This window comes from Pungitius pungitius, chromosome 17, assembly GCF_949316345.1.
Source record: "Pungitius pungitius chromosome 17, fPunPun2.1, whole genome shotgun sequence".
Classification (NCBI taxonomy): domain Eukaryota; kingdom Metazoa; phylum Chordata; class Actinopteri; order Perciformes; family Gasterosteidae; genus Pungitius; species Pungitius pungitius.
In genome coordinates this window covers 17,785,066-17,808,201 of record NC_084916.1, presented here as the reverse complement: position 1 = coordinate 17,808,201, position 23,136 = coordinate 17,785,066, and the positions used below count along the sequence as shown (strand labels likewise).

General features: G+C 49.4%; 2 protein-coding genes across 3 annotated transcripts in view; both read right to left on the bottom strand.

The window, feature by feature from the left end:
- LOC119218936 (zinc fingers and homeoboxes protein 2-like) overlaps positions 1-3,445 on the bottom strand; it is a 42,989-nt gene extending 39,544 nt beyond the window's left edge. For both annotated transcript variants that reach the window (XM_037473735.2, XM_062558451.1), the window contains exon 1: positions 3,255-3,445. The gene's annotated coding sequence lies outside the window, so the exon portion shown is untranslated. The remainder of the gene's footprint in view (positions 1-3,254) is intronic.
- A 4,491-nt stretch (positions 3,446-7,936) lies between these two features.
- Positions 7,937-23,136, bottom strand: part of LOC119218918 (collagen alpha-1(XIV) chain-like) — a 45,305-nt gene continuing 30,105 nt past the window's right edge. Inside the window, exons 21-48 of the mRNA XM_037473707.2 lie at positions 22,714-22,836; positions 22,228-22,377; positions 21,612-21,728; positions 20,766-20,915; positions 20,574-20,648; positions 20,248-20,387; positions 20,040-20,163; positions 19,815-19,958; positions 19,560-19,724; positions 19,430-19,468; positions 19,194-19,332; positions 18,978-19,120; positions 18,774-18,883; positions 18,315-18,473; positions 18,149-18,226; positions 17,691-17,777; positions 17,394-17,447; positions 14,784-14,879; positions 14,647-14,700; positions 14,167-14,220; positions 14,024-14,077; positions 13,761-13,832; positions 12,871-12,906; positions 12,657-12,723; positions 12,318-12,506; positions 12,059-12,136; positions 11,825-11,980; positions 7,937-9,234 (exon numbers count right to left, since the gene is read on the bottom strand). Coding sequence (XP_037329604.2) covers positions 8,981-9,234; positions 11,825-11,980; positions 12,059-12,136; positions 12,318-12,506; positions 12,657-12,723; positions 12,871-12,906; positions 13,761-13,832; positions 14,024-14,077; positions 14,167-14,220; positions 14,647-14,700; positions 14,784-14,879; positions 17,394-17,447; positions 17,691-17,777; positions 18,149-18,226; positions 18,315-18,473; positions 18,774-18,883; positions 18,978-19,120; positions 19,194-19,332; positions 19,430-19,468; positions 19,560-19,724; positions 19,815-19,958; positions 20,040-20,163; positions 20,248-20,387; positions 20,574-20,648; positions 20,766-20,915; positions 21,612-21,728; positions 22,228-22,377; positions 22,714-22,836 — 3,107 coding nt within the window. The 3' untranslated portion in view covers positions 7,937-8,980. The remainder of the gene's footprint in view (positions 9,235-11,824; positions 11,981-12,058; positions 12,137-12,317; positions 12,507-12,656; positions 12,724-12,870; positions 12,907-13,760; positions 13,833-14,023; positions 14,078-14,166; positions 14,221-14,646; positions 14,701-14,783; positions 14,880-17,393; positions 17,448-17,690; positions 17,778-18,148; positions 18,227-18,314; positions 18,474-18,773; positions 18,884-18,977; positions 19,121-19,193; positions 19,333-19,429; positions 19,469-19,559; positions 19,725-19,814; positions 19,959-20,039; positions 20,164-20,247; positions 20,388-20,573; positions 20,649-20,765; positions 20,916-21,611; positions 21,729-22,227; positions 22,378-22,713; positions 22,837-23,136) is intronic.

Here is a 23,136-nt window from a genome sequence, read left to right as displayed (position 1 = left end):
TATTACGAGCCGCGACGTCGTTGTCTGTGTGCACAGGTCTGTTAAACCGCCAATTTGGGCGAGTGGGATGAAGCGCATTACATTTTAAATTAAATAAGCAGAGAGTTAAAAAAGGGAGTTATGAATGTTTTGGAGCACTGGTTCCACGGCGCGTAATGAAAGCTTCCAGCGCCGAGCCCAAATATGACAACCACAGATTCTTATATCATCTCCTTCAGAGAGGATTCTGCAACAGGGAGGAAAAAAGCACCGCCGCCAAAATAAGAGCTTCTTATGAATCCCTAAAATCTCCCAGTCCACGTGCAAGGTGGGTTCGGTCCAGCTGGGAGCCTGTGTGTGTGTGTGTGTGTGTGTGTGTGTGTGTGTGTGTGTGTGTGTGTGTGTGTGTGTGTGTGTGTGTGTGGTTTCCCAACGAAGAGCTCCAGCAGAGACACACACAATTCCCACTACTTGCCTCAGTCACGCACAACCTGGCATGCTCACACACACCCACTCTCACTATTTCATACAGCACTAAATAAACACGTGTGTGTTTCTGTCCGTAGGAAATAAAGCAATAAGATGTGTGTGTGTGTGTGTGTGTGTGTGTTTGTGCGCAAGATGCAGCTGTGATGCATGCTTTCTGCACGTGTGTGTGTGAAATGAATAGCAGTTTGACACAGAGAAAGACAGAGTGTGTGTGTGTGTGTTGCGGTTTGTATAGCTGCCATAAACCCCCATGACCGAATGCCACCGAGGGCAAAACAAACACACAATGGGGTCCATTTCAACCACCACAAATGACACAAAAATATTTTTTTAAACGTGCGCCAAGCGGTAATTCTCAGCCCTAAAAACCAATGATGTGATGAATCATAAATAAAGAGTGTGTGTGTGTGTGTGTGTATCAGAGTAACAGGTTAGGTGACAACAGCAAAATCACAGCTGCACTTCCTGCCGACCAGCGAGAAGTGTGTGAGTCAAAGAAACAGCAGTGTGTGTGTGTGTGTGTGTGTGTGTGTGTGTGTGTGTCTTTCGGGACAAATGACTAGCAGCCAGAGAGCGAGCTCTGAGCCGGAGGACGGCGGCGTGACGGACTGATCCCTGCATCCACATCACGGGATTAAAACGCCTGACACGGCGAGACAATGGCGGCTAAATATGAGACAAAAACAGAGGAAATGTGATTATGAGCCAGGACAAGAGAGAGGGAGATAATATTGGTTTTATTATCTGACCCCCCCTCCACATCGAGGGGCTGCTGGTTGCTAACGGCGTCTCCGGGCAGTAAAGGAGGAGCCGCTGGCGAACACGGGCCTCTCCTGAGGGGACTCCAACGCCCCCCCCCTCACCAGAGAAAACACTGAAGTGGATTGCTTTTTTTGGGGGGGGGCTAAGGGGTCAAAGGTCAGCCTAATTATTTATGATGTTAGAAAACCATTAACTAAAGTTTACCCATACACCAAAAAACACCACGCCGTGTAAACTGCTCCGTCTCCATGACAACCGCACGTTCCTGTCCGGAAACAAACCTGCCAGTAGCCAAAAACATTCATCATGATGCCGATCAATACGTCTATAGGACAGCTTGAAAACCAGAGTACAGTACAGCGTGAACCAGTTCAAACCAGTCTGCCATCGCTCTACAAACCAGTATCAAGCACACGCACAGCCCGTTCCCATGAATACAACACTGTAAAACAGAATAGTGTTCATACCAGCAGCCGGAACCAGTCAGGATCAAACATTCTTCCACAAACCAGTTCACAACCAGTCCACCACTAGAGGAAGTGGCAGCCAGCTTTACAAACCAGTTTCACGCACCGTTTCCACCTGTTGCCAAATAAAAGCCTTTATGCACATACTGGTGACCCGAACCAGTTAAAACCAGTTTTTATTTTACAAACCAGTATCCCTGACTCCTTGTAAGAACCAGAATACGGGCCTCTTATTTCTGCGTAAACCAGTTAAAACCAGTCTACCAACGACAGCCAGTTCCCATTCAAACCAGTACCATACACACTGTGGCTTCTACTCAACCATTTCAAACCAGCAGCCCGAACCGGTCCGAACCGGTCTGACAGGCGTCCCACTGTTTACTGCACTGGTCGGTGCACCAAACCGTAGCAAACCAGTCTGAACTGGCGGCAAAGTCCCCGTGAGACGTACCGAGCAGACACCGGGCCAGTCGGGGGACACCAGCCGCCTTCACCCCCCCGTGAACCCGCTGAAGAAGTCAACAACAACCGGTGGTTTTAGGAGGAAACCAGTCGGTTTTATCCCAAACTGGGTCACTTTAACCGGGCCGATCGGTACGCATACCGGAGCGGCCGTTACAGGCGTCAAAGAACCCGTCAATCTGCTTAAAAATAAAACACGCACATGCGTGAGTTTGTGGTTTCGGCTCCCGGCGGCGCGCAGGCGGCGGGGTGTGTGCGTGTGTTACAGCCCGCCGCCGCACGGCTCACCTCAGGTGACCCGAGCAGCCAGACCGGCTGTCTGTGCTAAGCTAACCCGGGATGAACCGAGCAGCGGGGCGACGGACACGCCGCTGCCGGCGCAGCGCGCCCGTGAGGCCGCCACGTCGCTCGCCGTCACCGGGGCAGTGAACTACTACGTTGTTCCATGGCCCCCGGGGGAGGGATGCGGAGTCGGACAGGAGAAACGGAATTAAAAAGGAGGGGGGAAGGGGCGTCGGACAAGACCAGAACATTTCCCGACATTAGACACCCGTCTGGAGAAACGAGGGGTAAGGGGCTAAAGCTAAAGCGTTTACCCCCCCCCCCCCCCGTCATTAACAGGGAGGGGGGGCTAGCTCCGCTGGCTAATGCGCTTATTATATGCACTTTTAACGGGGGGGCGCTCGTGCGTGAGGAAACGGGGGGGCATGGAAAAAGTTGTTTCCCGTAAAAACAACAACAACAACAAACACAGCGGACCGGATGACATCCAGACAACTGAGAAGCCCCCACCGGCCGACCGAAGTTACCTGACAGCCAGGTGCTGTTTTTTAGCGGGGTGATAAGCAAAGGTGAATCCCCGCGATGGAGGAAGGAGGGCGGGGGCGGGGGGTGTTAGCGGCTGGAACCCGGGCAAGAGACACCCAGCCCCGGCCACGGGCAGCGAGTCTAGCGGGGACCGAGCTGCCTCCACAACTTCACTTTTGCGGTCTACTTTTGGTTGAAAAATGTCCCCACCAGGAGTTGAATAAATAAGAAGTCCCCCCCACACACACACACGCACACACGCGCGCGCCGCAACCCCCCCGCTCCTACCTGCGCGTGGTGTCCCGGTGGCGGGCCGCGGGCTGGAAGTTGCTTATTCCCGGGTACCCCGCGTGGAGCTCGCGCTGGGTACAGTAAAGAGTGTAGCATAGCTAACGTAAAGACAACAGGAGCGAGGGAGGGAGGAAGAAAAACCCTCCTCGCTGCTCATAGGGGGATCGACGACAGAAACCACATGACCTCCTACGTCACCGCATTTGCATAGGATGCAAAAAAAGGAAAAGAAAATGACGTGAAATAGAAATGCACAGGACAGCTAGAGGTGCTTATGATGTCACGAGCCGCGTGTGTGTGTGTGTGTGTGCGCGTGGGGGGGGGTCTCTTTTTCTGATTCTTTTTTTAATTATTATTGGTCTTAATGCCATTATGACCCACCTTCTTGTAAACACAATACATGAAAGAAGTACATTAAATATGATATATTAATTAATACTTGACACCTGTTTGATGACCCCACATACAGCAGCTCCCCCCACCCCTCGGCCCCCTCCCTTTACGTTATATCATCCACGTAGCAAACTACAATAAGTTCAGATACACACACGTGTGTTGGTAAACGTTCCCGCCGGAGCTGACCACGTGATAATGTGACACAAACGTGGACTCATCCCGCGCGGGTCTGTGAAAACAGGAGCGAGAGCGACACCTGCAGGAGCGCGTGCGCCGGGCCCCTTGCGCGGTGAGCGGGTTTATGGTTGACCCCAGGCAATCGATGACCTTTAACCTCTGTGATGACGAGGGAGAACGTCCCGAGTCACTAGAATGTTACACTGGGATCGTTTCTAAGCAGAAAACGAAGCTGTGTTTCCCTCCACAAGGTCAGAGGTCACCTTTCAAGCAGAGTTGTTTGTTTTGTTCCATCCATCTCATTTCTCAATATATTTCTAATTGACAGTTATTATATTTTATGCTATTAGTTTACTTATTACATGATCCTGTTTATTTTCTTTGCACAATGGTGTCCAAACAGTTAATATCAGTTGTTCCGTTATTGCTCTGAATTTCAATCTGACCAAAGACTGATTTAACTTAGTACCTTGCAGCCTTGTGGCGCTACAACCACAACGTTTCAGAATGAAAGAAGACATAGTTTGTGTTTCTATCTCCATGTTTTAATATATGAACATATTGAACTTTAAACTTGGGAGAACAATCGCACCTTCACGTGTCCACGTTCTCTTAATTCATCCATTCATTCAGCAGCAGGTTTCCGTCCTGAGAGCGGACGCCAGTCCGAAGTTGGTCAAGAAAGTTACATTTGATCAAATAAGCCGATGTACAACTAGATCCGAGCCATCAAAGTACAGATGTGAGGAGTGAGTCGTCTGCAGCTGGAAGCTCCAGAATACACAATCAGGGAATGTTGCCGGGCAGAAGAACCGGCTGCAACCAATCAGCGCAGTTTAGACCGGCATCGCTTAGCAACAAAAAGTTAAAAAACAAGCCACTCAAAACTCAAAAATCATCTTAAAAAAATAGAACGAGCATCACTAATTTGTGCTTTGCAGCCCTTTGCAAAACCAACAATGTCTCTGACAAAAAGGTGAGTGTACTTAAAACAACAGATTAAAGGATGCAAAGACGCTTCAGTCAGGTTGTGGTCATTTTGAATCTCTTCTAGTTGTTTTGTATCCTTTGTTGCAGTTGTGTATCTCTGTGCAGTTGTTGTGTATCTTTAAAGCTGTTTTACGTCCCTTATTGATGATGATTATTGATTGTTGTACTTCTCTTTGTAGACACATTTTTAGTTGCCTTAATCCCCATTGTACTTGTCTCCTATCTCTTTGTAGTCCACAGGGGAACATGTAGTATTCTTTTATTTATAGTCCATGTTAGTCCAGAACTTGGCTTCGATGGTTCTTTCCCTCATATCTCCAGAGCATCTGAGCCGTCTACACAAACAGCACAATGTGCGACACACAGGGGGGGGGGGGGGGGAACTTTGCATATAATTGTGGTTCGAAAGAAGAAAGCGATATTTATGTAAACGGAGACACAAAGGAGGCTTTTATTAAGTTTTTAATCACACAGACGTGACTGATTCCGCCGCTCACAGAGGAAAGCAGCCGTGTGGTTTCCCTCTTCTGCAGCGCCTTGCTGGCCTCCTTCCACAATCAATCCAATCAAGCAGAAACACAAGTCATTATGGGAGTCACAGCTCAGCTCACTGTGCCGGGGGGGGGGGGGGGGGGGATCTGCATCGGTAACAGGAAAACTGCTCGTTAGAATTTAGTTTATTGTGTCATAAAATCAAGATGGGATCATATTGAGGCATAATAATAATGATACGTAATAAAACATAACAAATCATCACAATTTAAAGGCATGAGATATCTGCTGATGGTTTGTGCATCATGGCAGAAAAAAGCCCCTGAAATAACTATTGATCATAAAGAGAGGGGTTTATCATCTATAAAAAGAATGAGGAGCGAATGTCCGACATGCTGAAGAACGCAGACGGATCAATAAACGTGTCAAAGTGTAAAGAGCAGCGCACACAAACACACACTACACAAAGGAATCAGTGACTCAGCACGTTGTGTCCTGGGTATCAATGTTTACTCAAAGATTACAGTAACATGTACTATTACTACGGGTATTTATTCAAGTAAATTGTGTACCTCTACACCCACAGCCTCTCTGATTCATTACTCATTTTACTCCACTGCGTGTTTCTCACAGCATTATTTACTCAGTAAATGATTAACAATATAAATCAACAAATAAATGAGAATAAAACAACCCGCCTTTTCCTGATATTTAGATAAAAACTGTCTCCTACAATAGAAACGACTGCAAGCACGTGTGATACCATGATTTACGGTGCTGTGCATCCTGTCTTCTGTATGAGGAGGGGGCCTTAGAGGACCCTTGTTGTTGATTGTGTCATAATTAATGCTTGTTCATTCCTTCATTTAGGCCTTGTTTCCATGATGAGGGCCGGTTCCTTTGGCCCTTTGAGGTGACATTGAAATGATTCTACAAGAACGTGTTAGCATGCGTTGTGGTCTCATCAGGGGCGTGACAGACGAACCCAAAGTCCATCGGATATTCTGTAGCACCGATATAATGGACAGATATTTATGATCTTTTTTTAAATTGTCACGGAACAAAAAGATGAAATCATGATGCTTTTTTCTAACTACACATAAAAATCAAATCATGGCCCAGAAGAGGAACAAAGGGATCATCTGAGTGTGTGGAGTGGTGGTTTGCACCATGGCCTCACAGCCACGAGGTCCCGGGTTTCACTCCTTGACTGCAGTAAGTATACAGTAACTTTATGAAGGAAACAGGAGAAGAAGATAGCTACCTTAATATTTATAATATAATATATCTGCAGTGAAATGTTACAAAATCTGGTGTTCAGAGAGAAAACAAAAGGGAATAGTAGTAAACGTCTGGAGCAACTCGTTGCTCTGAATAATAAAAAATCCTGTTAATCACTGCAATGTCATTACAGCAGCCGTCCTCACGCAGAGAGGGATGAAAGCAGCCTGGGCGTTACCGTGGTGACGCAGGAGCTAATTGATTTCCCGGCCCGCGTCTCCCTCTGTAAACGTGAATAATGAATCACTCTCATCTACACTTCAGATCATATTTACACCCGAGAGGCTGCTCAACCCGCTGAGCTGGGGGGCGAAAACACACACACACACACACACAAATACTGACCGATAGAAAATGCAGTTCAAAAAAACAAAATATGTATTTCATCAAGTCTACACTTATTTGTATGATTCACGTTTATGATAAATGTAATATTACGGTTTGTAGATTCTGGAAGGTACCACATTATTTGGAACGAGACATTTTGGTTTGCATCCAGGAGTCAACCTCTGGATCTGAAGAGTGAATACAAAGCAAAGCATTCTCTGTAGTGACCACCATCGTCTGGTTCCACAGAAGTCTATGAGAAGGTGACGTAAACCACGTGGAACACTTTGTCTCAGGTATTAAGTCTTGTGTTTGAAAGGTCTTAAAGTGTCTTAAAGGATCAGAGTTTAAGGATTAAAAAGTGTATTTAGTCAGATAATATTCACGGTTCAGTCGGCAGTGAGTGTGGCGTTCTGTAAACACTGACTTCCCTTCTGTCATCTCATTTTGCCCATTTTTAGTTATACAGCTCTTTATTTTATGTTGTGATGAAGTCAGAGCTGCATTCTGTGTAGTGACCAGCAGGGGGCGACTCTGCTGGTTTTCTCATAGACGTCTATGAGGAAATGACTCTACTTCTGTGTAGTGACCAGCAGGGGGCGACTCCTCTGCTCCCATAGACGTCTATGAGGAAATGACTCTACTTCTGTGTAGTGACCAGCAGGGGGCGACTCCTCTGCTCCCATAGACGTCTATGAGGAAATGACTCTACTTCTGTGTAGTGACCAGCAGGGGGCGACTCCTCTGCTCCCATAGACGTCTATGAGGAAATGACTCTACTTCTGTGTAGTGACCAGCAGGGGGCGACTCCTCTGCTCCCATAGACGTCTATGAGGAAATGACTCTACTTCTCTCTTGATTTATTCCCTCAGTAAACATTGTAAACATGAGTTTATGGTCTCAGTCTCTAGTTTCAAGTCTTCTTCAATGCAGCATGATGTTCATTTAGTGAATGATGGTCCATGTAGAGTCCCTCTGAGCCAAACAGATGACAGCAAAAACAACAACACAATTACAATGGTTCAACTCAAGTTTTATTCATCCGGTCCTGGAGGCAAAGATTAGCAGTAAAACAAATGTTATGAATGGAGATTATTCAGAAAAAGAATTAGAAAAAAACACAACAAAAGCATCCAGGAACCATTAATACATTTACTCTAAAGTATAAGAACTAAAGTATAAGAACATTTTTATCATTTGTCATAATCAACATTAATATGAGCTAAATAAATCAATAATAAACAAACACACGATCCTGGTGTGTGACGACGTCTACGACTGTGGGTAAAAAGCCCAAAGAGAAGCAGAACGGGACATAAATAAACATTTTGGGAAGCGTCTCAGTTGAAGAGTTTATGAGCCTTGGAAACAAACCCGAGGAGTGTAAACACACTCATGAATAATTACTGAGGTTTAGATTAGAACTGTTGTCGTAGTTACCGGCTTCACCTTCCCGCTGTGTGGTCGTGAACCGGCATCCACTTCTGAGTGGGTTTGTTTACGGAGGGAGGAAATAATCTTAATATTACAGACAGGCTTCACCTGTTGAAAAGTGGGTGACTTTTTAACTTCAGTATTTGGTGGACAAAAGCAGATCCTTATGTTAAGTTGTTTAAAGATACGGTCATTTCTTTACCGGCTGACAGGTACATAAAAAATCATTTACAGATGGGATCGATGTGGTTTGTGCAGCCAGACAATTTAAAGTTGTTATTATAGTATATTTATAGTTGTTAGTTCGCTGTAAGCCGCCCGTTCCTCTGTGTGTCAATGATTCGTGGCAGCTTTTGTGTTTGTGGGTTTGAACAGGAGGACGTAAGCAGCCGGGTCCGAGCGCTGAGGACCGGACCTCCGATCAGTCCCCAGGCATTAAACCATGCGACGCCTAACCCTTTGGGACGACAAAAACAAACCTGTCGTCCGGGAGTTGATTCAAAGCAGAGATGAGTTGAGAGTCCCCACCTGATAACCTGCCCCCCCCCCCCACCTACGATGTCCATAAGAAATCCTCTACATCAGGCACTTGTTGATTAGTCTGCGACTCTGACCCCCTCCTCTCGTTAAATTAGTCCGGGCGGCGTCATCGCACCTCCCTTTACCCTCCCCTTCAGGCTGACTCCTTTCTTGCGCCCCCCCTCCGTGCTGCGGGCACCGCGGGCCACGCCAGGGGAGCTCAGGTCGACGCCGTCCTGCTGGAACTCCGGGTCGTCGGGGTCCACGGGGCGCGGGGCCGGGTAGTTGGGCTCGTAGAAGCGGTAGGGGTCCTCCTCCTCAACCTCGCCGTAGTTCTGGAAGACGTTGGGCGGCAGTTGGACTGCGGGGAGAGCGCCGCGGTCAGTGACATCATCATTGCCCTCTGCAATGCCAACCAAGCAAGGCAACCGGCATGCACCAGTCACACAGGGAGGAAGTCAGCGAGAGCCCAAAAGATGGGAGGAGGGACAAGGGATACCAAGGGTTAATAAGGGATAATAAGGGTTAAGAAGGGATACCTAGAGATTAGAAGGAATACCAAGAGTTAAGAAGGGATACCAGGAGTTAAGAAGGGATATCAAGGGTTAAGAAGGGATACCAAGAGTTAAGAAGGGATACCAGGAGTTAAGAAGGGATATCAAGGGTTAAGAAGGGATACCAAGAGTTAAGAAGGGATACCATGGGTTAAGAAGGGATACCAGGAGTTAAGAAGGGATACCATGGGTTAAGAAGGGATACCAAGGGTTAAGAAGGCATACCAAGGGTTAAGAAGGGATACCAAGGGTTAAGAAGGGATACCAAGGGTTAAGAAGGGATACCAAGGGTTAATAAGGGATAATAAGGGTTAAGAAGGGATACCAAGAGATTAGAAGGAATACCAAGAGTTAAGAAGGGATACCAGGAGTTAAGAAGGGATATCAAGGGTTAAGAAGGGATACCAAGAGTTAAGAAGGGATACCAGGAGTTAAGAAGGGATATCAAGGGTTAAGAAGGGATACCAAGAGTTAAGAAGGGATACCATGGGTTAAGAAGGGATACCAGGAGTTAAGAAGGGATACCATGGGTTAAGAAGGGATACCAAGGGTTAAGAAGGCATACCAAGGGTTAAGAAGGGATACCAAGGGTTAAGAAGGGATACCAAGGGTTAAGAAGGGATACCAAGGGTTAAGAAGGCATACCAAGAGTTAAGAAGGAATAGCAGGAGTTAAGAAGGGATATCAAGGGTAAAGAAGGTGTACCAAGGGTTAAGAAGGGATATCAAGGGTTAAGAAGGTGTACCAAGGGTTAAGAAGGGATATCAAGGGTTAAGAAGGGATACCAAGGGTTAAGAAGGGATATCAAGGGTTAAGAAGGGATACCAAGGGTTAAGAAGGGATGCCAAGAGATATCAAGTGTTACTAGGGATTAGCACGGGATACAAAGGGGTACGATGGGTTATAAAAGGTTACCGTTACCAAGGGTTACCAATTGAAAGCAGAGTTAGACGGAAGGATTCACACAAAGATTCTAGTTTATTGTGAGATTTGCAGGCAATGATTAGATGTGTTATTTATTAATTATAATACAGGTAGAGGAAATCCAGCATTCTGATTGGTTGGGAACATTATTGACCCATAATGTACAGTAACTGTTTACAATGAGTCATGGAACCACTTAACTTAACGTTGGATCAATGTCATCACATGATATTTAATTACATCACAATTTAATACAAGAGAACGTAGAAAAAGGGTCTGTTTTTCTAAAAGGAGCTTGTCGGCCCTCCAAAGACATCAAGAAAAACAAGATTTAAAATCCCATGATGATAAATGATGATTAACACTTCTATTGTGAGTGAATGTTCTCCTCGCTCACACATAATAACTTACTGCAGAGTGAAGCCATGTGGTTCCTTCACACATTTAGAACAGTCACACAGAACATTCTATTTTACCTCTCGACCTGCCTCCGTATTTATTACTTTATTTTACCTGCAATGGCCAAAATACTTAGTGGGAATAAATCAACACTGAGACTATCAAAGTTAAAGGTTTTCACGTGGTATTTTTCAAATTAAAATAAAGGATAATTTTTTACGGCCGTTAAACGTTTTTTTTATGTTACAGGAGTTTTTAAGTGTCAGTGCGGCTTTAAAATAGAGGAACTGGATGAATCATAATCTAGAAGAAAAATGAATCAGCAGATGATTGTGAGAGGTCAACGCATGACGTCTTATCCTCAACAAATCACATGAACACACTCAAAAAGTTCATATCTGTAAATCAGCGTTTTGGGAGAGAGAAGAATAGAATGACGCCTTTGGATTTTTAGAAACATGAAATTAAGACCAGGTTGATACAAATAAACTGATTTCATGATGAACAGATTTTATTTAAATTACTCACTAAGATCATTTCTGTCATTCCCTTTGTTGTGTCTTTTTGCCTGTAAACCACTTAACATTTGACTTTTATGACGGTAATTTTATTGTGTGTCCGACTCAAAGCGGGTCAGCTGATACCGTGTGACCTTTAACCTCAACGCACAGTAACACAATTGTGCATTTGACGAGTAAAGACAACTCATGCCGGGTTTTCTTTGGGGCCCGGAACTGTCACAATGAATGTCACAGATCAATGTGTGACCCTCGAGCATCAGCAGGTTGTTTAAATTAAAATGGAAAACATTTCTTCTTCTTATTTTGGAAGTTCTGCCGTTAATACTCAAGTAGCACCCACACCGTGGAGGAGCAAGATGAGCCGTGTGAGTTCAAGAGTATCAAAAGGTGATGTATATATACACATATCTGAATTTATATTTACAAATGATTTACTGTAGAGATTAATTCCTCTAGGGTCTCTTTTCATGGATGAAAGGCTCTCAGTGGCTGTGATTACCCAGCAGTCCGATTATTGAACCACCTTTGATCTCATTTCAGGGCCCTTACGTACCTCCCACGTTGTAGCCCACACACGAGTTCTGGTCGCAGTAGCCCGGAGGCCCGGCGGAGCCAACGGGTCCGGGGTTACCGGGCCGACCAGGAGAGCCGGGGTTCCCGGGTCGCCCTGACGGACCCTGGCTGCCAGGTCTGCCTTGCCCCTGGGCACCTGGAAGGAGAGGAGGAGTTAGTGAGGCCCAGGTGGACAGTGGAGGGGCGCCGTCTGGCTCAGTGTGGTTTCAGGTACCGGGGGGTCCTGGAGGTCCTCGGGGGCCTTGGACTCCAACGCCTGGAGATCCTTTCTCACCCTTTTCTCCTGATTGACCTGAACACACACACACACACACACACACACACACACACACACACACACACACACACACACACACACACACACACACACACACACACACACACACACACACACACACACACACACACACACACAGGTAAAACAGGACACATGTGGACAGGTAAACATCTGACGGGCCCCTCGGCCCCTTTACCTCTCTCTCCGGGCTGCCCGTTCTGCCCGTTCTGTCCTGGGAAGCCCGGTCTACCCGAGGGTCCCTGTTCTCCCTGGGGCCCCGGGGTCCCCTGCCTGCCGGGCTCCCCGGGGGGTCCTGGCACAGTGCGGATGGAAACTGGTGGACTGGGCACGTGGTTGAGGATGGAGTTGTAGCGCGTCATGTGACCTGGCAACAACAAAAAGAGAGAAGTGTCTCCAGCAGATGAATCAAAGACACCTGAGAGGTTCCTTCAAACTACAACGATAAGTGAAGCGACCTCAAGGAGACACCAAACCACGCGGACGATGATTTTATTCGGCGGGGCCCGGTACTCACTCTGGATCAGCTGCTCACAGACCTGCCTGGCGATGTCCTGGACGGACGAGGTCGACTGGAGGTCCCCCTGCAGACACATCAGCAGAACCTGTTGGTTTTGATGGAACTAAAGGGTCCTGATGGACGTGTCCATCCGTCGCTAGATGGGTTGCTGTATAAAGGATAAACCTGTGCAACCGGACTCTGGCGAGGGAAAGAACTTAGTGCCACTTACCCGTTCACCTCTCTCGCCTTTGCTTCCAGGAAGACCCTGCAGTGGGGAGGAGACAGGAGTTAATGTGGAAGCGGTCCGGATGTCACGGGACGGCGTAGACAAGCGGATCTCTGGAAGCTCTGAAGCACACCTGCAACACTTTGTTCTTCCTGTTCTGGTTTGTTTAGAGCTCTGAGGAGGGGCCTTATTTTTATTTTATTTTCTACAACTGTGTTAAGACTGGAGTCTTAATTTGTAGCTGCAGTGCTTTAAGAAGAAAAATCTGTGCAGAAGCCCTGAGGGAACGTTCCTGAATAAAAGTCAGCTGACCCATTTCTAGATCTCCCTGTGGGAACAGGTGAGGGAGGAACGTATCATGGTGTTGTTGAAGTACTCGTTCCGTCCACAAGAGGCTGAAAGCACCGCCACATGTTCCACACGGGACAGAAGCCTTCAGGCTCCTCCAGATGTGTTTGAATTCTGTCATTAGAAGAAGCACGGATGCTTTTTGTCTTATTTAGACCATAAAAGTTTAATTTCAAGAATACGCAAAGATGATGCCACCTGTTTTTGAGTCAAAATAGAAAAAAAGACTTTCTTTCATGCATCACTTTTGTCTCACAGCTCGTGTCTCTCTGTAATGTTAAAACTGATATCAAAATATCCAACAGATCCTCTAAGTAGTCAGTTGAAAAAAGGCTGAAAGAAAACTTTATCACAACAAATAAAAGTCGGTATGAGACAACACCCAAAGAGGGCTTGATCTTCTTCTTAAAGTTATATGATCATTATTATTATTACAGCTGTTCAATTAGCTGTTGTCTCAGGAGGGACAGGAGGTGAGGACGTGTCCTCAATGAGTCCTACGAGTATCTGAGGCTCCAGCTGTTGGACCTGACTGATGGACTCACCGGAGGTCCCAGATCTCCTGGTTTCCCTGAAGAGCCGGTGTTACCTGGGGCCCCCGGGGCTCCTGGCGTCCCCTGAGGAGACACAGACAGACTCTTTAATGTAGTGCTGTGAAGGAAGAAGCTTAAGTCTGTAGTTATAGTGTTATTATGAGGTTATTATTATTATTATCAGGTTAACATGAACTCGTAGTGCGTCTGAAGATGAAGTGTGGGGGGCTGCAGGTGGAACCACAAGGACACACAACACGTAAAGGGGCTCTTACGATGGTTCCTGAGGGGCCCGGTCGGCCCGGGGGCCCGTCATTACCCGGCAGGCCCTGAGGAGGAGAAGAAGAAACACGGGTTAGGAAGCTCTAGAATGTGTTAACTATGTGTAGAAGAAGAAGTATTAGTAAGGGCGACTCACCCTGGGTCCTGCGGGTCCTTCTCTGCCTGGAGCTCCAGGTCTTCCAGCCAGTCCCTGAAGGAAGAGCAGGAGGAGAAGAGGCTCACACCTTCTAATATTCTATTCAATGACCGTTTAACCGTCGACTCATTTTAAGTTAAGAACATTACGTACAGATCTGCGATGGGAACACTGGTCCAAAAACACTTTGAACGGTCTGAACTGGACTCTTTTTCATGAGAAGAGGCAGGAGACACGTGGAGGTCAAATCCACAGACTCAGATTGGAACAACAGAAATCAACCTTTACGTCTATTTGCCTCCTAAAGGGCTCTCGGGGGCCCAACAAAGGAGTAACCACGGCAACCTGCCATCTGAGCTGTGGGTGAAGGGGCGTGGTGGGCGAGCACTGGGCTGCAGGCTCCAACGCCAGCGAGATTCAAACAACAACGTTCAGGAACGTCAGGAAGGAAAGAACGTGGAGCCGTCGACTTGGATTCACCTGCACGCCTTGTTGTCCCGCTTCACCTTTCTGTCCTCGCTCTCCTGGACCTCCCTGCAGGGCCAAAAGACAAAACGCATCAGAGAAGAACCACGATGGCACAACACGAGCATCCGAGTCTGTGACATGTGTCTCACCGGGGGTCCGATGATGGAGCGCCCGCTGTGGCCCTGCGGCCCCTGTGGCCCCTGAGGTCCTGGCGGACCCGTGTCCCCCACGGCCCCGGTCGGCCCCTGGAGACAGAGACAGAGAGGGACAACGTGTTAACAACAACACTCTCTGCTGATTGGCTCATCCCGGTTACCTCGGTTACCTCTACGGAGGGACGATGAGCTGATTTGAGATCAGCTGGAGAGAGAGTTCACTTTTTAAAGGGTTTGGTGTCCCCTCATTTCATTGAGCTGTTTAATTAAATGTCTGTGCTACTAGAAGCAACTTTTCTTCTAATTAAACCTCATTATCTGTGAACATTCTGACTTCACAGAGACCAACCGCAGATCTCAGATCAGCTGCGCTTCACACGCTCAAAGGAAGAAAAAAAAACGTCATCTGGCTTTTTTTTCCACTGTACGCTGGTAGAAATGTGGCGATGCGACTTCCTCGTGACGAACACACAGAGACGAAGACGAGGAGCGAAGGGACGCACATCCAAATGTCCTCCAACATCTACGAGAACTTTTCTATGGATGGGACACACTGTCAAGGACAATTGGGTGGAGATCAGGAGGAGAGGATCGTGGACATCTACGACAGCGTGGGGACGTCCACCCAGTGCCACGCTCGCCCAGAAACAGGTACGACTTCTTCTACCACTGAATACAAGTTATGTAAGAAATGCCTCAAAGACAGAATTCGACCTTCTTCCACCTTCTCACCAGATCAATACACACCTTCAACACTTTAACGTTAAACACTGGATCAGATTCTTTTGTTTTGGTGCAAAAGTTGAATTTAAAAAAGTTGTTGTTTGATCAAAGGCTCTGCATTAGCAGCCAATCAGAGGCCTCCCCCTGACGTCCAGAAGAAGCTCCTGCAAGCTGCCGTCGTGGTTCTGGTCCTCCTCTGCGTCCTGCTGGGGGTCGGGCTCGTCGTCCAGTTGGCCGGCCGTGAGGACCTGGTCTTTGTCTCCTTCTCACAACCTCCCTGGAGGACGTTGACGTCCCCTCACTGTCCCTGCCTCTTCCCCCCCCAGGTGTGTCCCTCCTGCCTGGAGACCTCCGCTGCAAGGAGCTGGAGGCCAGGTGCCAGGGGGTCCTCAAGAACCGGACCGGGGGGAACACGTCCGGTGAGACCGGGGCTCGGGCTTCAGCTTTTAGTGCATTTCGTAACTCCTTAAGACAAAGTGGTTGGAGTTGGGAGTGGAAGTCCATGGGGGGGGGTTGGGTCACATGACATCATGTGACGGGCCCACTGGGGTTCAGGTGGTAAATCTCACACATTTACTGTGAAATGATGTGAATCTGTGCTGATCACCCTGAGTGCAGAATGGAGCGCGTTTCAACGCAGCTGCTACTACAAATCCACCGAGAAGAGGAACTGGACGGAGAGCCGGGAGGACTGTCGCAGCCGAGGAGCCGACCTGGTGATGATAACGTCCCCCGAGGAACAGGTGGGTGTCTGGTGACCTGCTCGCGACCTGTCCCATGTCCCCTAACCCAGAGATGGATTCAGAACTTCTGCTTCTTGTTGCCGGATGGTCAGGGGTTCGTCAGCTCGCTGAGTAAACCAGGAACCTTCTGGATCGGCCTGAAGGCCATGAGCTCACAGAGGACGGAATGGACATGGGAATGGGAATGGGTGGACAAAAGTACCATATCATATCAGTGAGAACCTCTTCATCACATTATCATATGGATCTATTAAGCTCATTCTGAACTTGTATTTATTTATATATTTATTTAAGGAGCCATGGATCTAACGACAGCTCAGGATAATTACTGCTGCTTCACAGCAGGAGAAACAATGAAAAAAGACAGATAATCTGTTTAAATGATGTGAATCTTCTTCTAAAGAACTTCTTCAGAGCAGGATTGTCAGACCTAACTCTGTGTTTTGTGATACATGTAACAGGGCCTGGGGGGTCGGCGTGAGCGTGAACGACCTTTTTGAGAAGACAAGAGGTTACATCGGCCCGGAAGGAACGTGGAATCGAACCGACGGCGGATCCAAACATTTTATCTGTGAGAAAGAAAAGATGAAAAATCGATGCAAGTGATGTAACAGATTTCCACGTGAAGGCCCCTGGGGGCCCATTCTTCCTCTCACTCCTCTTCTTCCTCTGGCCAGCAGGTGTTTGTTTCATCCATATTTGCTTTTGCTTCTGGGGGTTTTGTCAGCTGCAGAGCTGTGAGTCTAGTGGGGGGGGGGGGGGGGGGGGGCATTGTTGGGGTTTATTGGCACCAGGCCGTAGCCTGCAAAGCTAACGTTAGCATTTAGCATTGCGCTTTTGTATTTTTCTTCTGTCATGTAATAAACAAATGTTACACGCCTGATGGAATTTGGTCCTTTTGTGGCGCTGTGACGCATCGTCAGGACCCTGCAGGCAGCGTGTGACACAAACTACGAGATGAAAACAACACGGCTCCAACCACACGGGTTCCTTTAGTCGCTCTGGAGTTATTTTGAGTTCCTTCTTAGTTGGTACGCGTCTCTTTCTGGGACATTGATTTACAATCCGATCCAAGCATCAATTTACAGAACATTTCATCTGTGAAGATGAGGGAAGCTGAACGTCTATGAGGACTTACCACTGGACCTGGCTCTCCACGATCTCCTCGGGCTCCTCTGATGCCTGAGCCTCCCTGTGTGAACATGAAGAGCAGAGGTTGATTATGCACATGGAGATGATGATGTGTGTGTGTGTGTGTCTGTCTGTGTGTGTGTGTGTGTGTGTGTGTAATCAACTGAGGGACTAGAAACCGTCTGAACCCACAGAACCGCTTTAGGGACATTTGTGTTTCCTGGTTGTTAGAATTTTTGAAGAAGTCGTCATGTTTGGGATGTAATACGCCTCTCGGGAGGGGGCAGGGGGGTGCGCTGCTCACCGGGGGTCCGGCCGGCCCGGGGGGGCCTTTGCTGTCCTGGGTGCAGGTGCAGGCTTTGGGCATAGCCGGGCAGTCCTCCTCCTTCCTCTGGACGACGATGAAGACACAGAAGACAGAGAAGAAGACGCGCGGTGAGATGAGTGACGCTGATCTGTTTCAGTGAAGCGTTTCATCTCAGGACGTGAGGCAGGAAGGGGGGGCATGAGCTCTAACTTCCACCCACTGATTATCTTTAGAGATAAACGTTATGCAAGAAGTGAAATGCTGCAATGATCCTCACACACGTTAATGCAGGACACCAGACATGTTCTAAATACATCAGAGGACTTGAGGACGTGGACTCTTAGGAGGACGTCTGCAGCAGAACTCGGGTTCTATGAACTGAACTCAATGAATTAATATTAATATCATTAACTAAACTAAACCTTTTAAATGAGGAGAGTGAACTTTGACCTCACCAGACCAGGGAGCTCGCAGCACTTGTCTCTGCTGGCCCACGACGTGCTGCACACGATGTCAAAGGCCTGCAGCTGAAACTGCACAGGAAGAACACCCCGCCACAATAAAAGCCTTGGACCGACCCAGATTGTGTGTGTGTGTGTGTGTGTGTGTGTGTGTCCTCACCGGGGCCGAGCTGTCCTTGTTCCCTCGGGACCGGACCTTCCTCCCGAGGACCTCCGCTCCGTCCGTGCTGATGTTTCCCGCCGCGTTGATGCTTTTCTCCTCCACGGCGTTGCAGTCGACCAACACCTTGGCGCTCGTCTTGCTGATGGCGATGTGAAGCTACATACATACGTGTGTAGTTATATGTAGGTATTTAAGAAAAATACTTTGTACGTTTGTTACTAAGCATCTAAAATGTGCTGCAGGAATAAGACTCATTATAGCAATAATAACAACAAATAAGGAGCAGAACCTTATCATGAATAAGTGTGAAATATAAACATCAGCACTGATGTTGTGTCCTGTTGAAACATTGTTCACATAAAAAAGACAAAAAATGGAATAAGATTGAAAATAAGAGGGGGGGGGGGGTGTCGGAGGAGTGAACTGGGTCAGAGGAAGTGGTCGATGGGCTCTGACCTTGTGGAAGCTGCCGTAGAAGAGCTTCTTGATGTCGGGCCCTTCGAAGGTCACCGTCTGGAAGTCTCCTTTGAAGTCGTTGTTGAAGAACGTCAGCGTCTTCCCTCCGTCTGCAGGACGCACAACGTGGACGAGTTACACAACGCTGGATCCATGTTCCTTCACTGCTTCGTCTCATGAGCGGAGATCACATGTCGGACTCACGGTCCAGGATGACGCCCACCAGCGGCTCGTTCTTCTGGTCCAGCACCTCCCAGAGGGCGAAGGGCTCCTCGGGGGTGTCGGGCAGCAGCCTGAACAGCAGGCTGATGGTGTAGTCCGAGGGCAGCCCTTCAGGGTGGATGTACCTGTGGCGGGGAAGGGGCGGATTAGGACTCCTGCGGTGCAGATGTAGCTGCAGTCCCTGATTCGTCCCCGTACCTGGTGGGCGTCGCCAGGAAGGCGTCGGCGTGCAGGTGGAAGCAAGGGAAGGTGTTGAAGGTGCCGGGTACCATGGAAACGCCGTCGACGCTGCTGTACCGACTCTCCACCAGCCCGAACAGCTCCATCATGCGGAAACCTGGAGGGGGTGGGGGGGGGGGGGGTTAGCTCCACCCCCAAAAAGATCTACTCCTCTAGATCACATGCACTAGATCCTCCGAGGAACAGCCTCTCACCTGGCATGCTGCTGCCGCCCATCGGTACGGACGGACACGCTGGGGGAAGAAAACAAAAAGGTGCGTTTGATTCTCGAAGCGTAGCCTGGTAGGGGGGATGTGGGGGGGGATGGGGGGGGGGGTTACTCACTGGCGGTGGCGGCTTCGCACACAAAGGTCACCAGCTTCTCCTCGATCTTCGTGAAGGCGTCCAGGTCGTCCACGAAGAAGACGTGCCGGTCGCTGGGCTTGCTGGCGATGCTCACCAGCTCGCCGTAGTCAGCGTCGGCGAAGCCGATGGCGAACACGATGTAGCCTTTAGAAGAAGGGGGGGGGGCAGTGTATATATGTAAATGTATATTCCACTTTCTTCGGATTTCTCTGGGAAAAGCCCCCCCGCGCTGACCTTCCATCTGCATCTCCTTGGACACCTTGTTGACGTCGTCCTGGGAGCGTCCGTCGGTGAGGACCACCAGCACGTTGGGGATCCCCCTCCGGACCCCCCCCTCCGCCGTGAAGATGTTCTCCTTCACGTGCTGGATGGCTCGACCTGATTGGACGGAGTCAAGTCATCAGGTGATGGTTGGAGTAGACGCGTCCCTACTGAGGCCAGCAGGCCACGCCCCCTCACCCGTCTTGGTGTTCCCCCCCTTGTAGGCGATCCTGTTGATGGCGTCCAGCAGGCGCTCCTTGTCGCTGTGCGAGTTCAGCTTGAACTCGGTGCGAGCGTCGTCGCTGAACTGGGCGATGGCCACCTGCCGGACGAGGGAGGGGGGGGGGGGCGACAGAGGTCAAATCTGTGTTGTCACTTCCTGTCACGTGACCCGAGCCACACGTACCTGCGTGCCGTCCGGGCCGATCCGGTCCAGAGCCCCCGCGGTGCTGTACAGGAAGCGGATGATCTTCAGGAAGTTGTCGTCTCCGATGCTCCAGGAGCCGTCCACCAGGAAGACCAGGTCGGCTCTGGCCGCCTTGCAGACTGTGACGGGCAGGAAGAGGAGCGAAGGAGGCGGGGCCTCGCTTTATTCGACCAGTCATGACTCAGAGTTTCATTCTCTTTGTTTCTCTCGTTGCACTCGGGGACAAAAGGAACGTTCCATCGGATTTAAAAAGGTCGGTTTAAACCAAAGAGATCCTTCAACATCGGCGGGAAACCAGCTCCTACCTTCCTTAGCAGGGGGGATTGTGGGTAACGGCGTGGTGGTGGGGGGGGTGGTGGGCTTCGGGGTGGGGACGGGGACTGGAGAGACGCCGAGAGAAGACAAAGATATGAGAACACCAATGGACACACACACTCTTCCCGTCCATCACATTAAACACAGATGTTAAGCCCCCCCCCCCCCCCCCCGGGCCTTACGTGTTCTCTGCGTGACGCTGACCTCGGGCCCCTCGGTGCCGTCCTGCAGCTGGGCCCTCACGCTCAGCCTGTACTGCGTGTCGGCCTTCAGGCTGCTGAAGCAGTGCCGGTTGGCCCCCCCACTCAGCTTGGTCTCCTGCTTGTGACCACCTGCACACAGAGCCCCCCCCCCCCCCCGTTAGGTCTCATCTGGAGTCACATGAGTCTAAACGCTTCTTAGTCAGAGGGGGGGGGGGGGGGGGCGTGTTTAGTCTGAGCAGTGCATAGCGTAGCAGCAGGGGGCGGGGCCTAGCTGAGTAGTTGGTGGAGATGTTACTGTCACAGATGTTCTGGATTCTGTGAACACACCTCAGGGTCCCCGTCACAGACTGAACAAAGGGACCTTCTCAGAAGGAGCGAGAAGCGAATGCAATTAGTGGATTGATCACTGAGTGTGCTTGTTGTGTGCTTGTTGTGTGCTTGTTGTGTGCTTGTTGTGTGCTTGTTGTGTGTTTATTGTGTGTTTGTTAAAACATGAAGAACGTTGTCTGCGGTGATGAAGACTTGAGCAGATCCTCTTCACCAGCTTGCTCCTGTGGCTCCGTCTCCACACACAGATTCTACTTAGTCAACCGGACCACTAGAGGCCGCCAAATCCTGCACAGCGCCCCCCGCCACCCTGAATTCTCCAACTCCCACTGACGGAGGCATGTGTGACTCCTACCGGCTCACATATGCAGCGCGTAGGACGAACAATGGCAACGTGCATAACACACACACGTACATATTTATCGTCCCCCCCATGAAGGACGCCCCCCCCCCTCCAGTGGCGTAGTTTGGGTGCAGCGCATGCAGAGGGCTACTCACTGGGCAGGGACTCCATCAGCAGGCGGTAGCTGCTGGCGTGGCGGTGCGGCTGCCACTGGGCGCAGAAGCTGCTCACCGTCACCTGGTAGGCATCGAGGCCGCTGACCCCCAGGTACACTGCAGGAAGGGGGGGGGGGGGTTACATCACAGCCAGCCTCTCGAGGTTGGAACATATGATGTGAGGTGAGTCATCAACTAGTCACGACAAGAGTCTCTACTCTAGATGGGAACCCCCCCACGTGCAGGTTGTCCATGGCAACGTTTCCCATCATACAACACGGTGCTGCCTTCAAGGACTTCCAGAAGATTCAAACACTGAGCAGCAGGTACACACTTTTAAGCCTTTAAGGGATAGGCTGGATCTGCTCCGTCAGGCACGTCTCCACCCACATTGAGACGGTTGGAGTCTAAAGTGTGCGCTCTGGTCCTGGTGAAAGAGCAGGGCCCCCCAGAGGAGCTGTGAGGTATGGAGCTCTCCTAACAAACTGGTGATCTGAAGAACTTCATTAACTTCAACACATGACTCAACCTTGTTCTTCTGATGATTCTCCACTCATTCAAACACAGCTGACGGCCTGTTTAGTGAACGCAGGAAGGGGCGGCGCTCTCTACTCACGGGTCTTGGCCCCCCCTGAGAGGGCCTCACTGGATCCGGTGGTGTAGGAGGCGATGACCTTCACACTGTACTCTGTCCCGCTCAGCAGGTTCACGATCAGCATGGTGTTCACGTCCTCCCCCACGAAGGTCTCCAGAGCTGGTCCCGGAGCTGCAGATGGGGGGGGGGGGGGGTAAATGAGTGAGACGATCGTTGGCTTTGATTCCAGTGAGGAGGAGAACGATGGGAGGCTTCTGAGACGTGTCCTCCATCGGATTCATTAGCATTCAGAGTAATAGAAAACATAATAACTGAACGCTTTGGAGCGCTTTGTCTTCGTCTTTGTCTCCATTTCCAGATGGTTCTCCACTGATCCTCCATGTGAACCAGGCACAGTGTAGTCCTGATCCTCCATGTGAACCAGGCACAGTGTAGTCCTGATCCTCCATGTGAACCAGGCACAGTGTAGTCCTGATCCTCCAGGGGGACCCGGTGTGAGCAGCTTACCAGACTGGGGCTGGTAGACCACCCTGTAGCCCATGGTGGGGGACGGCGGGACGTCCCAGCTGATCCTGAAGCGGTTGTACCATTCCTCTGATACGCGCAGGTTCTTAGGAGCCGAGAGAGGAACTGGAGAGAGAAGGAACCCGTTAAAGTCTGTTGGGAATGAAGCAGCAGTCAGAGATGTTGTTGGAGGAACCTCTTGATGTGAACACGTGAACACGTGACCTAAGTGATGGTTGATCTGTACGTGTTATAACAATCGCCAACTCTAAATAGTGCCTCAGAGATATTAAGGTGGATGATAAACTTATCACGATGTCCTCCATCTTTTTATGATTAGATCTTCAGTCACAGCCACGCGTCTCCATGACAAACGCCTCCTGTCATTCTCCCGGCTACCACCCCCCACTCCTCCAGCTCCCCCCC